This window comes from Choloepus didactylus, chromosome 23 (assembly GCF_015220235.1).
Source record: "Choloepus didactylus isolate mChoDid1 chromosome 23, mChoDid1.pri, whole genome shotgun sequence".
In the NCBI taxonomy this organism is placed as follows: Eukaryota; Metazoa; Chordata; class Mammalia; order Pilosa; family Megalonychidae; genus Choloepus; species Choloepus didactylus.
In genome coordinates, this window is record NC_051329.1 from 29,346,288 (window position 1) to 29,361,334 (window position 15,047).

Consider the following 15,047-nt stretch of genomic DNA (forward strand, 5'->3'; position numbering starts at 1 on the left):
GTCTTTCTACAGCAGGTCAGGGTCTTCAAAATCCAGCCACAGGCAACACTGTCCCTTTGTGGGGAGAGGGGAAGGCCCCCCAGCAACACCCCCTCAGCTCTCAGGCCACCTCTTGGTTCTGCTGGGGTCACACTCCTGACCCAGGCCCCTCCTTTCAGCCAAGGTGGGTGGAGTGGGCTTTCCCACCAGAACCAATGAGGCCCAAGCCCCATGGTCACATGCCAATACCCAGAAAAATGCTTCTAGGGAGGCAGGAGGCTGCTCTGAGACTGCCCTTGGGCCTCAGTTTCCTCAACCTCAAAACAACTGCCTTCAGCTAGATAATCTAAGGCTCCAAGCTGAGACTGTGTCCCCCCAAGAGAAGCTGTCTCCTCTATCTCCCAGCTGCTGAACAAATTAAGGAACAAAGAGGCATCTCAGCAGATATTAAAAGTGGAAAGAATGGAGAATGGAGAAGGGAGCCAGAGGCTGGGCCCTGGGCTCATGCTACCAGGTGCCCCTCTCTTTTCTCTCCTACCCCAACCCTATTTTGTTTTGAAAAGGTTTGGGAAGACAGGTCTGGGAAGATGGTAGGAGCCAAGCCCCTCCTCCCAACCCCAGCTCCCGCCCCCCTCACTGCAGAGCACAGGGGACCAATCCCGGAGGAGGTGCTGTCCCCTCCTGTCCCCTCTTCCCTCCCCGCCGCGGGGCAGGGGTCTGGGGGTGGGGAGGGGGCGTGCACAGGAGCCAGGTCCACCCGCTGGGTACCTGAAGCCCGCTCTCCTACTCTGGGCACTCAGGCGCGCCGGGCCGGGCCCCTCCAGCCGCAGCAGCTGGTCCCCGGACCCGCTGCCGCCACTGCCACCGCGGGGCCGCCGGACGTGAATGCGGACCTTGCGGAGGTCGTGGCGGGGCACGGGAGGATTAGGATGCAGTCGGGCGCATCTCACCATTTCGCCGCGCGGAGCTCTGGTCCTCGCCGCGCCTCTGACTGACACATGGTGGGCAGGCGCGGGGAGGGCGGCGCGCAGCGCGCTCGCTCGCCGTCTCGCTCTCTGGCTCGCTCTCTGGCGCTCTGGCTCGCTCACCCGCCTTTGTTTCTCCTCCTTTCGCCCCTTCCCCCCACGCCAGAACTCCTGCGCTGTCAGGGCTGTGGGCTCTGCCTCCTAGGCCGGCGGCTGGAGGTGTTCTCAGTGGCTCCTGGGCGCAGGTTGACAGGCCGGGGCTAGGCAGACAGACAGGTCCCGGGTCACACACCTGCTCAGGGACCCGGGCCCACTGCCCCCCACGGGGCCTTCAGGCGCCTCCGGGCTCCAGGGCACCAGAGGGGAATCTGAGCCCTGCGCTCTGGGCCCAGGGCCCTCAGGGCTGCAGCCACCTATCTGCCAGCCAGCCGGAGGCGCCTCCCTCACTGGGGCCTGACCCATTTTCCATTCAGGTTACAAAGTAGCATCTGAGGATCCAGAAGAGCCACAGGAGAGGCAGCAAGACCCAGGAGCCTTATCTGCCTCGCCTGCTCCTCTCCTCAGCCCAAGCACCTGCTCTGACCCCACTCGCCATCTCAGATGAAGTGCCCCCGCAACCTCCCAGCAAACCAGCATGGGCTGGGAAAAGGGGCCGAATCAAAGCCCAAACCAGTCCAGCTGCATTTTCCATCTTTGCTTCAAACAGCACTATGCCCAGCGGTCCTGGCCTGGCTACCCAGGAGGACGCACCCACTCCACAGCAGCTGCTCCCTCAGCCAAGGGGGGTAACACCCTGCTGAGGGCCTGGGTGGACCCGAGCCTGGCCCCTAGGAGGGGCAGGCACCCGTCACCATTCTCCAGTGAAGTCTAAGGCAGTGGACAGACCCAGGCAAGGACCCCACCCGGTCCACCCACATGAATGCGAACAGTTTGGACTTTCAGAGTGGCCCCAAGCCCCGTCCTTCCATTTCCTTAGAAGTGGCCAACCTCTGCCCTCTCAGAATGTGGGCTTGCCTTTTGTACGGGAAGTGAGGCACAAAGGTGAAAATCCCAGGCCTGCCTGGCACCTGCCTGCCAGAGTCCCTAGTCCCTGGGCGTGCCCATGGCCTTTGGGAGCTGACTAAGGAATGGATACAAGCATGGATGCCTCCCTCCAGCCAAGGAAGAAGACCAAGGCCAGTCCATACCCCTCCAGCCAAGCTCATCTTCCCAGGGGCCGTCCTCCTCGAGGAGCAGGGCAGGGGGACTGCACCCTGGGGTGAGCTGGTAGAGTGGCCTGCTCACTGTGGGGCTCCAGCCAGGAAGGGCCAGTGAAACAGCATCTACCCACCAAGCCTCACCCAGCAAATGGATGGACCTGCAAACTTCTTCCCTTAGAAGATGCCAGTGCAAGGGGTCAGTCCCGAGGGCCCAGTCAGGGACCCATGGACACCCCTTCTGCCCCAGCCTCCTGCTGCCCTTTCCATGTGGGCCCTAGCCAGGCTGCCTCCATCAAACCAGCCCAGCAGGCCTCACACAGGCTCCCGCCAGCCCCCAGGAGCCTGATGCCCCACACGGGGGAAGCAGGGTCACAGAGGGCAAGGCAACAGACTGAGCACACACCAGGGTAGAGGTGGAGGAGGGGGCAGGACACCCAGCCTCCCCCTCACCATGGGCAGCACAATCAGGAGATTGAGGGACCCAAACCACTGAGCTCAGGTAAACCAGGTTTGGGAAAAATCCTCAGGTTCTTAACCAAATGAGCCTCTGTGTTTCAGTCTCCAAGAGAAACAAGGGGCTAGGCCAGGCCAGACAGCCCACCAGGGCAAGGTGGCCTGCATGCTTCTGCCCTAAAGCGGACCAGAACCTGCTGTCCCCCAAGGCTCTGCTCTCCTAAAGACACACTCAACTGCCCTGAGGAGCTGCCCCCGGCACCTTCCCACAGCAGAGGCTCTGGGGCAGGAAAGAGCAAAGGACTCCTGATCCCCCGCAGGTCCTCGTTCCCATCCCGACTTTACCTCTTTCTCTGTAACAAGACAGAGACCAGGGTGTCAGGGTTCCTCCAAACCAAAATCTGTGGGCACTAAAGGGTCCCCAAGAAGTAGACATAAATTCAGTCCTCTGTCCTACCAGGAACCAGATGTAGCTCTCTGTCCTGCTCAGAGCTGCAAGATGGAGGGAAGGTCACTGTCCTCTCAACTTCCCAAGGACAGGGTCACCTCCTCAGAAGCAGTGTTCCCAGCTGCCCCATTTCAGAGGCCTGCTGGCCCTCTGCCCCTGCGATGGCCTGTGCCTAGTCAGAGACTTCTCCCTCCCTGCCTCCTGAATTGGGGCTGGGGTGCTCAAGGCCCCAGAAGCTGCTGCAAGGATGGTGTCCTCAAGTGGAGAAGTGCCACATTCCCTCCCTTCTGAGAGTCCCTGTACAGATGAGTTTCAGGCAATGACCAGAAAGACTTTAAAGTCATTACGTGGCCTAAGGGTCAGTCACCTGGAACATGAGAACTCAGGGTGGCCTTGTGGTGGGGGACAATCTGTTCACTGCAGTCCTGGCTGTCCCTGAGAGCAGTTTCCTCATCTGGAAAACGGGAAGGGTCGTTCCTCCTTCCCACCCCATCCCAAGGCTCAGATCATGGGGCTTTGGGTTCCTGCCACTTTGCTCAGAAACCTCACACCCCACATCCATCCAAGAGTTTCGAGCTGCCTCATGTCAGCCCACACCTGGCTCCGAAGCCTGCCCACTCTTGCCAAAAGGCAAGACCACACTCCAGCACCACCACTCAGGCCACAACTGAGATGGAAGAAAAGGCCCGAGGGCAGTTCTGAAAGTGGAGTCCAAGCTGCGGGGGTGGGGGGGTGGGGGGGGGCAGCAGTTGCCCCAGTGACGAAGAAACTGGCCCACAGGACTAGTCAGTGGGGGTAGGGGTCGCCTTAGTCAGGACACACTGTTCTGGGGTTCACACCTGAGCAGCAGTGCTGCAGTGCCCCTGTCCGCCCCTCACTGCTCAGCATGAGGGCAACAAGCCCCTCTTCCTCCATTGGAATGGAACATTCCAACTGAAGCTGGATGGACCCCAGGCCAGTTAGGAGTTGCAAAGGAGTAAGAGAGTGAGAGAGAGAGGGGGAGGGAGGGAGGGGGGGAGAGGGGGGTGGAGAGAGAGAGAGAGAGAGAGAGAGAGAGCGAGAGAGAGAGAGAGAGAGGGAGGGAGCACCCACGCACCTGGGAGAGAGAACTCAGCTGCTGCACTTTGCTCCTGCCCTGGTTCCTTTGGAGCCTGGAAGATCAGGTTTGAGCCTCAGGGAGGCAGGGAGGGGGATAGGGATTGTCCACTCCCCACATCCCCCAAACAAACTCTTCCTGAGTTCTCGGGGCTGCATCCAGCCACAGACACCCAGAGAATTTGCTCCTGCTCCCTGGGGTGGAAATCTCACAGGGTACAGCCCTCTCTGCTTTCTCCTCCTGGCTCACCTGCGGCTCAGCCACAGGTAGCTGAGTCCAGTGTGGCTATAAACCCCTTCCCCTGTGCTCCAGGGATAGACGCAGACAGAACTTCAAATGTCTTTGTGAAAGTAGGGAACGGGGAAATGGATCCTCCCTGAGTGAAACGGGTAAGCCATCTTGGGGACGCCTTGGGCACCAGAAGAGGAAGCAAAGAGGAGAAGGGCTCAGAGGCGCCTTTTATCAAGGGTCAGGCCGGCTGGCGCCAGGAGGCCCAGGGAAGTGTGGGGTGGGAGGCAGGGTTAGGATTTGGGCACAGGTCTCTTTCTTAATTTTCCAAAGAAAAGGAAGCTTTTCTAAGATCATCTTTGGCACTTGTGGAGAATGGGGACACTGCTGGGATCCCAGTGATGAACGGGGCTACCTCCCTCTCCCTCTGCCTGAGCGTATCCCCAGTGCCATCATTTCCCGGTACACGGTGGGGCAGGAGATACTAGAGGATGTGGAGGAAGTGAGCTCATCCATCCCAGGCCCCGTGACTGATGGGGGAGCAGTGGCTGGAGAAGCCCAAAAGTTCCTAAGATGGTCGGGGATGGCTTCCTCGGGTCCCAGACCCTCACCCATCCAAGCTGTGAAAGAGCCAACCAGCCGCCCTTAACGGGCAGGTGGCGCTGGGAGCCGGCGCAGGGCAGGCAGGGGCAGCACCTCCCTGGGAAGCTGCGGGGCCCGGCCCCACTCACCGGCAGGTGGTCCAGGCGGCAGCTCCGGCGCTCCCGGCTCTCAGCCTCCCTCAGCCTCCGGGAGGCGGCTCTGGCCTGGCAGTTCTGCCCCTCAGGCTGCCAGGAAGTGGGAGGAGGACGGAGGATGAGGCCGTTAAAGAGGCCCCTCGGCTCTCTCTAGCCACGCCTGGCCCGCATTCGCCTTTAAGAGGAGGAGCCGAGGAGGCGGGAAAGAGGCCGCTCCCAAGACGTCAGGGGACTTCCCCCATCAGCAGAGGGGCAGGCCTCCGCCGGGGATCCGGGGGTGGGGAGGCCGCCAGGACCATGTGCCCTCCTCCTCCCACAGGCTGCTGACCTGCTGAGGACTCGGCTTCTCTGGAAAGAGGGGAAGCCACCTCCAGCCACTCTCTAAGGTGACAGAAAGTGCCTAAGTCCTCGCCTCCACCTCTTGTCCTCTAGATAGACACACCCAGGTCCTAAGAACAAAAAACCCAGATCCGAAAATGGTGTAGACCAGTGAAAAAAGAGCAGCTGAGCTTCCGGCCTGAGGCCACCACCTTCTTCCCCACACTGACCCCACCTCCCACCTCCACATAAGCTTTTCCCAGCTAGGATGAGTGACCTGTAGGATGACTTCTGTCCTTGTCCTTCTACCCCACTAGACCAATGACCCACAGGCACTCAGCCAACCCTCAGTCAAAATGGATGGAATGAACAAGCTGAATGTTTTGGGGTGGGGAGGACTGATGGAGAACACAATTCAACCAAAAAGGGGGGCTGGAATTAAGGCCCCTAATTTTTGTCTGTTCCCATCACGCCCCAAATCAGCACCTCACAAACCTCACCCATACAGTGGTTAGTTTACTTCAGAAGGCCCTGTCTTCTCATTCTGGGCCACCAAACAAGGTCAGAACTTCAGCTTCTTCTGTCTGATAATTCAGTCTCTAAATTAACGTTTCAAACAGGAAGAGAGCCTAGAGGGCTTGTGGAGCGAAGCACGGGTGCCACCATGAATAGGCCGCAACGGTACAGCCCCACACACCTCCTTCACCTGGACCCAGCCCAGCCAAGTGCTACAGGACAAGCTACAGACCTGGGATGCAGTGGGGGGGGGGGGGGGGGGGGGGGCGGGACGACACTCCCGTCCCCTCAGGGGCTTCCATGATATTCCACAATTAGAATGTACCAGCAGGAACAGGGAGGCAGGGGTGAGCAAGATTCAGCCAGAAGAGGCCTGCAGTCCTGGCAGGGCTGGCAAATACTATCCAGTGCCCACAGCAGACATCACTAATTGATCGCAGCATTCCCTGAGCCCCAGTGAGACTTACACTGACACGGAATCCTAGCAATACCAAATTCCAGAACTGGAAAGATCCTGGAAAGCCATTCTGACTTCCTCAAAGCCTCCAGTACTTCAGATCAGACGCACAGGTTCCTTGAGTACAGAACAAAACCCAGCCCAGACAGGGAAACAAAACAAGGTCTTGGAATCAAAAACCCAGGTTCTTCACCAGCTCTAGTTTTCAGTTGCTGAGCAACCCGTGGGGCTTTGATTTTCTCCCTGCTGCACCATGTCTAATGTTCCTTTTTAACCACTCATAAACCAGCCATCAGTCTGCCCTGAGACTAGCTCTCCCCTCCTTTGAGCAGACCTGCACCCACATGTTTTCAATGGGGAAATGCCTTCTGGATTTCAAACAAATTAATTAACCAAATGAAGGGGGGGTTTGGAGGGGCTTTGATAAGTTTTCCTTTTCCACCTTGAAGAGGTCCCTTCTGACTAACCCACTCCCGAGGGAGTTGATCAACTGGTCTTGCTGCTCGCGCACTCCTGGACGGATGCCCTGTGCCAGGGGACAGCGTGATGGGTGCCTTTGGCTACTCCCATCCCCTGGGGGTCAGCAGAGGCCCCTGGGGAAGACTGCCTGATGGCCTGTAGTCTCCAGCACAGCTCACGGATCCAGACTGATCACCAGATTCACAGGAGCCTGGGCAGGGAGCCCAGCAAGTGTGAAGCTGCCCTGAATGGTTTGAGCATACACAAGATTCTCCAGCCCTGCCAAATTCTCCTCTCAGAGCATTCGGGAAGGTTCCCTGGTAGTCCCGCTAGCCCCAGCCTTGGGTCCTGCTTCCAGGCCTTCTTGGAAGCCCCTGGTCCAGGCAGGGCTCTTCCGGCAGCTCTCTGGAGCAGGGGGGGGGCCTGCCTGGACTGGCAGGTGTAGAGGTGAGGACTGGAGCAGAAGTCTGGGCTCTGCCCATACTCCAGCACACCTGAGCTCCTGGGAGACTGGTTCCCCACGGCTGCAGCAAAGGAGCGACCCAGAGACCCTCAGAGAGCTCCTCCTGCCCTAGAACGATTCAAAGTTCTCTGACAACACAGCTGGCCCCTGCTGCCTGTTCCAGGGAGGATTTACTTCCTGCCAATTTCACCATATGCCCATTTTACCGTCAACAACTGTAGTCTCATCACCTATCAGGTAAGCAGTAAAACTGTACCAGGGGTCTGCACCCTGTCACCATGGGCTCAGGCAATACATCATCTCATTTAACTCCCCAACAACTTTATAAGGAAGTTAATGGTGGCCCTGTTTAGAGAGGAGAATAAAGCTATATATAAAGTTTTAAAGCGTGCACAATGTGCTTGATATTGCTCAGGGTCCTGTACGCTGCAGCACGGAGGGTGTGCTGAGTGCAGCCGGTGGGCAAGAACGGGGCCGGGGGGAACATGTGGGTTTGGGGGTTGATTTGTCCTTATTCCTTCTCAGGAATTGAATACTGTGCCATACATTTTTTGAGGCTAGAAATAACGAAGTCGTGCTGATGCAGGAGATGAGCATCAATGCAAGCCCAGGGACCCCTGGCTCCAAGGCCTGATTTCTACCACTGCTCCCAAGACCACTCTGGGGGCCACACAAACAACAAAGCCGGGTGGTTAGAAAGCCCAGAGGCTGCTAAAGAACTCAGGAGTGAAGTTTCCTAATGACTGCTGTGTACTTTCAAATGGTTCAAAGAAAAATTATATATATACACACACATAGAACAGGCAGATATGACAACACATTAACAGCTGTTAAATCGAGGTGGTGGGTATATGGGTTATTCTCTATTCTCTCAACTTTTCTACTCTTTTCAAAATGCTAACAATATTCTACTCCTTATACGTCCAAAAGAATCCAAAGCAGGGACTCAGATAGATGCCTGTACACCAATGTTCATAGCAGCAGCATTCACAATAGCCAAAAGAAAGAAACAACCCAAGTATCCATCAACAGATGAATGGATAAACAAAATGTGGTATACCATACAATGGAATATTATTCAGCCATAAAAAGGAATGAAGTTCTGGGATGCATGCGACAACATGGATGAACCTTGAAGACATTATACTGAGTGAAAAAAGCCAGATGCAAAAGGACAAATATTGTATGATTCCACTTACATAAAATATCTAGAATAAGCAAATTCATCAAGACAGAAAATAGAGGAGTGGTTACCAGGAGTGGGGCGTGGGGGTGTGGGGAGTGGGGAATGGGGAATTATTGCTTAATGAGTACAGAATTTCTGCTTGGGGTGATGAAAAAGTTTTGGTAATGGAAGGTAGTGGTGGTAGCACAACATTGTAAATGTAATTAAAGCCCACCGAACTGTACACTTACAATGGTTAAAATGTCAAGTTTTATGCTACATATATGTGTGTTACCACAATAAAACTAATTGATTTTTTTAAGTGTTCACAATAAAATAACTGGAAGACTTTGCTTTGAACAAACTGGTAGACTTTGCTTTTCTGTGCTTTGCTTTTACATAGAAAAACCTCTAAGTTGTATTACTAGGGAGAAAAACCCAAGACCAGATTCCCCACATGAGTGCTTGGCTGAACAAGCTGCCCTTCTGGTGTACCCACTGCACCCATGGCTGCTGCTTCACATGAAGGCGCTCAGGACCTCTTGAGTAACCATTTCTTGCACATCACCCAGGCATGCCCAGCTCTGGACTCAGTGCCAGTGCTCACAATGAGCAAGGCCAATCAATGCCCACCAAGGCAGGCTTTGGAGCCACAGTCCCTCCCATCCCCGTGGATTCACCTCTGGGGGCCAACGCTTGATTTATAGCTGCCACGCTGGCCAGTATTCCCATCAGCCCAACTTTCACCACACGCTCTTCTGTCCTCTGGTCCCAGCAGTCAAGAAAGAAAGGACACCTCCCAACTAGGACATAGTAGAGACCAAGGGGAGTTTGTCAACAGATCTGGGGCTCTACAGGTTCATCCTGCATAGAATTCAAGTCATCTGGATGTTAACCAAAAACCCAAGGATCTGACATTACTCAGTTTTAGGTTTATAGATGCCACCCAACCTTCCATTCTTCTACTTAAGAAATATTAATGAAGTTTTTTTGTTCCCCCTTTTTAAGGAATAATTTATTTAACATTAAAAATTTCTCATTAACCCTTAACTGTTAACAGTCATGATTAATATAACCCTGGTCTCATCTCACTCTGAATGGGACCCTCCTTTGTAGTAGTTGGGGCTCACAGCAGACGCTACTTTATTTCTGAGATGGCCACAACCTACAACTGAAGACCCTGAAAATTCCTTTGCTCCCTTTTTTACAGACAAACATGAAGCAGCAAATGTCACAGACATCTCTATTGTGAATGAAAAATCCCCTTTCCCATTCTGATAATGATTTGGCTTAGTTAGGAGGTAAACTTTTTGACCCATTCTTCTGAAGTTTGATAAAGCATGAAACCTCCCCTTAGCCGGTGCATGCCGTTCTTGATTCCAATGAAGTTGAGAGCTTTTTGTTCCCTCACAAGACGTACTACAAATTTTGACTCAAACTTTGGAGTATTTGTATATCTAACATTTAGACGGTATGGCAGGGAACAAGGAACACATGCTCCTCCAGAAACAAGGTTCTCATTCCACCAGACCTAGAGGATGGACAGGAGATACAGGCGGTCAGGGCCCACTCCCACGGGCTAGAACCCTCTAGCCTCCAAACTGCCCGTCCAGGAGGGGCCTGCTCTGTGGCCACCCAGAGATGCATTTCGGACATGCTCTCCTTTGCCTCTGGGCCTGCCAGTGAGGAGTTTGGTATCCCATAAGGATTAAAACAGCTGTCCCCTGAGAGCCATAGCTGCAGGGCTGCCTGTGACTGGACAGGTGGACTGAACTGGCCTGCAGTTCAGGCCCTCAGTGGAGGGGTAGGTTCAGCGAACCCTTCCCTCGCTGATTACAACAGCCCCAATTCACTTCTGGAAGGTCTTGGCAGCCACCTGCTACCAACTCTACCCCCTCCTTCCCCCCATGGATCCGCGGAAAACTTACCTTCACTCTACTCCCACCCCCATCTACTTGCAAGAAGTGGGGGAAGTACCCATCAGTGTCAGCAGGTTTGCTGGGGGCCGAGGGTAAGGCAGGAGGTCAGGAAAGATGGAAAAATGCTTGTAGGGTAAGAAGATCAGTGGGTGGGAAATGGCAACGCATCCCCAGGAGATGCAGACGGGTAGTAAGGACCCCTCCTTCCCCCACCCATGCTGAGACCTGCCCTGAGCCTCCTCAGCCTCCTCCAGAAGAGCAACAGGTCATTTTGAGGCAAAGAAGCGGTGAGAAATTTGGCTTTCAGCTCTTGAACAATAATTTAATGACTTATGGCAACAAAAGGACAGCACGTATGAAATCACAACTGTCACACAAATGCAGAGGACTGACCTGATGGCTCCAGGCACACCTGGCTGCCCCCTTCCTCCCTCTTTGTGCTGTTCACTCAAAGCCAGCTCTGACAAAGGCCTCCTGGGTCAAAAGCCCTGCTCCCCAAGGCCAAAGGAAGCCAGGCGGAAGGAGCCCAATTAGCAGGTACTTGGGCCCTGAACTCGGAGCATTTCTAGGACACCCTGAGTTCCTGAAAAGAGACCTGTAGGAGCGGCTCAGCTACCCATGCTCTGCTCCTCCAGGGGCCATCAGAGTCCTCAGGAGAGGTGCCTCAGAGCGACTAGCCTGAGTCAAGAGGAGAAGGGACAGCACTCTGGAGGCCAGAAGCCACTAAACCAAAATGAGCATGACACCAGCAAGGGGATACTGTCCAATGGGAACTTCCACCTGAGACTCAGCAAAAAACACAGAGAATGATTTCAAGCTCCCCTTTCCAGGCACGTTATTTTGTGAAATAACAACGTAACAGGAAAAACATCCATTTAAGGATTCATCTACCCCAATCATTCTTAACCTGGGATCCATAAATGGGCTTGAAGGACTCGAGTCCCTTTAAAATTATAAGCAAAATTTCGTGCGTAGGCACGTTTTTCTCAAAGGAGAACATCCATAATTTCTGTCCAACCCTAAAAGATATTCAAGACACCAAAGGTTAAAAAGTATGGATCTAAAATGTAAAAAAAAGAGGCTCAAAGTTAATATCTTTACTATTCAAAGCTAACTAAGAAAAACAAAGACTACAGTAGATAAATGGGCAAAAAAATCTACAAATGACACTATAAATGTGCCAATATAGACAGAGAATAAATGTGGGGAAAATGTTTAACCACATTAGGTAACAAAGTCTGCTTTTCCCTATTTCATTCACAGTGTCCCCACCTCACTCCACCCTGCCATGTGCTCAAGTCAACAAACCTGGAGTCATTTTCTACTTCTCTCCCCACCCCACCCCTTTTCAATCCATCAGTAAAATCTTGTCTGCTCTCCCCTCCAACCACATCCAGATCCTTCTCCCCACTTCCACCACCCTGTCCTGGTCCAAGCCACTATCACCTCTTGCCAGGACCCTGTCAGAGCCCCTAATGGGTCCCCATGCCCCAGCTCTTGCTCCACAATGGCCAGAGTGGTCTGGCCAGAACCACATAGGCTCAGTCCTCACTCACAGGCCCCATGTGATGGGCCTCCTCCAGCACTTCCACCACTCTGCCCTCAGCGCCTCCGGCCCCACAGGCTCTTTGCTCTTCCTGGACAGTGACAAGCACATCCCATCCACCTCAGGCCTCAGCCTGGACCATTCTTCCTGCAGATACCCTCTTGCCTTGTCTCCTCTCCTCCGACAGTCACTGCTCATGCAGCACCTGAGTGAGGCCTTCCTCCCCTGGCTGCCTCAGGAAAGCAGCATCCCAGCTGACCCTACCCTGGGACACCTGTGCCCTTGGCCTAAATTTTCTTGTGGCATTTCAACCATGTGACAAGTCTATGTGTCCCTTTGTTTCTTATTTGTCTCACCCACTTAAGGGATGCTCTCTGAAGCCAGGAACTCTGTTTCTGCTCATTGTTGGATCCCCAGCATATCAACAGGGCTTGGTATATAGAAAACATTCCAAGGTCTGTTGAATGAGTGAATACCAGAAGGAAGGAATCATGCTCACCTACGATAACTTTTGTTCTACTAACATCCAGCATTGGTAAGGGTGTGGAGAAGCTGGTTCACATATACATCAATTCTGACTACAAATGGATATAACCATTTTAGAAGGCAGACACACACCACAAACAATAAGGTGCCTTGCCCTTCAGCAGCAATTTTACCTCTAGGCAGACACCCTGAGAAAAGATTTCCTGTGCTAAGATGGGCTTTGCGATATTATTCATAATGGCAAAGCCACCCAGGGGCCGCCTCAAATATCAACAGTTAGCAACAACCAACTGTGGTGGTAAGCCACTTAAAGAGATACATGGAAAATCATCACTAACTAGCAGTATGTGCAAGGTAAAAAAAAAAAAAAAAAGGCAAAATACAAAATAGCTGTATCCAATTGAAAACAAATCAAGGACAGGAAGTGAAGGCATGAAAAATAAAGCCCATGACCTATGGGCATACAGTAAGCAGGGTGGGTGGTGGTGGTGGTGGATGTTTCCCACCATTCTGTCATAACATTATATCGACCGGGGTGGGGCAAGATGGCGGAGTGGTGAGGTGTATGTTTTAGTTACTCCTCCAGGGAAGTAGGTAGAAAGCCAGGAACTGCGTGGACTGGACACCACAGAGCAGTCTGACTTTGGGCATACTTCATACAACACTCATGAACACGTGGAACTGCTGAGATCAGCGAAATCTACAAGTTTTTGCGGCCAGGGGACCTGTGCCCCTCCCTGCCAGGCTCAGTCCCGTGGGAGGAGGGGCCGTCAGTGCTGGGAACAAGGAGGGAGAACTGCAGTGGCGGCTCTTATCGGAAACTCATTCTACTGATACAAACTCCAATCATAAATAGACTGAGACCAGACACCAGAGAATCCGGGAGCAGCCAGCCCGGCGGACAGGAGATACGGATAGCAAAAACAGCAAGAAAAACCCAAAAATAAAAGCGGAGGCTTTTTGGAGTTCTGGTGAACATAGAAAGGGGAAAGGCAGAGCTCAGGCACTGAGGCTCATATGCAAATCCAGAAGAAAAACCGTCTCTCTGCCCCCTGGACCCTTCTTTAAAGGCCTAATTGCTTTGTCTCTTAGCATTTCAATAACCCATTAGATCTTCCGAGGAGGGCCCCCTTTTTTTTTAAAATCTTTTTTTCTTTTTCTAAAACAATTACTCTAAGAAGCCCAATACAGAAAGCCTCAAAGACTTGCAATTTGGGCAGGTCAAGACAAGAGCAGAACTAAGAGAGCTCTGAGACAAAAGGCAATAATCCAGTGGCTGAGAAAATTCACTAAACACCACAACTTCCCAAGAAAAGGGGGGTGTCCGCTCACAGCCAACATCCTGGTGGACAGGAAACACTCCTGCCCGTCGCTGGCCCCATAGCCCAGAGCTGCCCCAGACAACCCAATGTGACGGAAGTGCTTCCAATAACGCAAACACCACAAAATTTGGGCGTGGACATTAGCCTTCCTTGCACCCTCAGCTGGTTGTCCCAGAGTTGGGAAGGCGGAGCAGTGTGAATTAACATGCTCCATTCAGCCATCCTTTCAGCAGACTGGGAGTCTCCCTACACAGCACTGCAGCCCAGAACTGCCCTGGGGGGATGGCACTCACCTGTGACATAACACAGTCATCCCTCAACAGAGGACCTGGGGGTGCACGGCCTGAAAGAGGGACCCACTCACAAGTCTCAGGGGCCATATGCCAATACCAAGGACTTGTGGGTCAGCAGCAGAGACAAACTGTGGCAGGAATGAACTGAAGGATTAGACTATTGCAGCAGCTTTAAAACTCCAGGAACACCAGGGAGATTTGATTGTTAGAGCCGCCCCCGCTCCCTGACTGTCCAGACACAGGCCCCATATACAGGGCGGGCAACACCAACTACACACACACAAGTTTGGTACACCAATTGGACCCCACAAGATTCACTCCCCCACCCACCACAAAGACAAAGCGGGGGAGAACTGGCTTGAGGGGAACAGGTGGCTCGTGGACGCCACCTGCTGGTTAGTTAGAGAAAGTGTACTCCATGAAGCTGTAGATCTGACAAATTAGAGATAAGGATTTCAATCAGTCTACAAATCCTAAAAGAACCCTATCAACTTAAGCAAATGCCAAGAGGCCAAAAACAACAGAAAATTTTAAAGCATATGAAAAAAACAGACGACATAGATAACCCAAGCTCAAGCACCCAAATCAAAAGATCAGAGGAGACATAGTACTTGGAGCAATTAATCAAAGAACTAAAGATGAACGACGAGACCACGGCACAGGAAATAAAGGACATGAAGAAGAGCATGGCACAGGATATAAAGGACATCAAGAAGACACTAGAAGAGCATCAAGAAGACACTGCAAGAGTAAATAAAAAAATAGATGAACTTACGGAAATTAAAGAAACTGTTGACCAAATTAAAAAGATTCTGGATACTCATAGCACAAGACTAGAGGAAGCTGAACAATGAATCAGTGACCTGGAAGATGACAGAACGGAAAATAAAAAAACAAAAGAAAGAATCAGGAAAAAAATTGAAAAAATAGAAATGGACGGCAGGAATATGATAGATAATATAAAATGTCCAAACATAAGACTTATGGGTGTTCCAGAA

The 15,047-nt window shown here is 52.7% G+C and overlaps 1 protein-coding gene across 5 annotated transcripts in view; it reads right to left on the reverse strand.

The window, feature by feature from the left end:
- PISD (phosphatidylserine decarboxylase) overlaps positions 1 to 15,047 on the reverse strand; it is a 52,996-nt gene that overhangs the window by 7,723 nt on the left and 30,226 nt on the right. Inside the window, exons 2-3 of one of the 5 annotated variants that reach the window (XM_037817165.1) lie at positions 4,141 to 4,195; positions 930 to 1,204 (exon numbers count right to left, since the gene is read on the reverse strand). The exons of 2 other annotated variants lie outside the window; for them this stretch is intronic. In XM_037817165.1, coding sequence (XP_037673093.1) covers positions 930 to 979 — 50 coding nt within the window. In that variant the 5' untranslated portion in view covers positions 980 to 1,204; positions 4,141 to 4,195. Of the gene's footprint in view, positions 1 to 929; positions 1,205 to 4,140; positions 4,196 to 5,099; positions 5,487 to 15,047 lie in introns of those variants that run through there. 2 more of the 5 variants (XM_037817164.1, XM_037817166.1) reach the window with 2 other exon arrangements.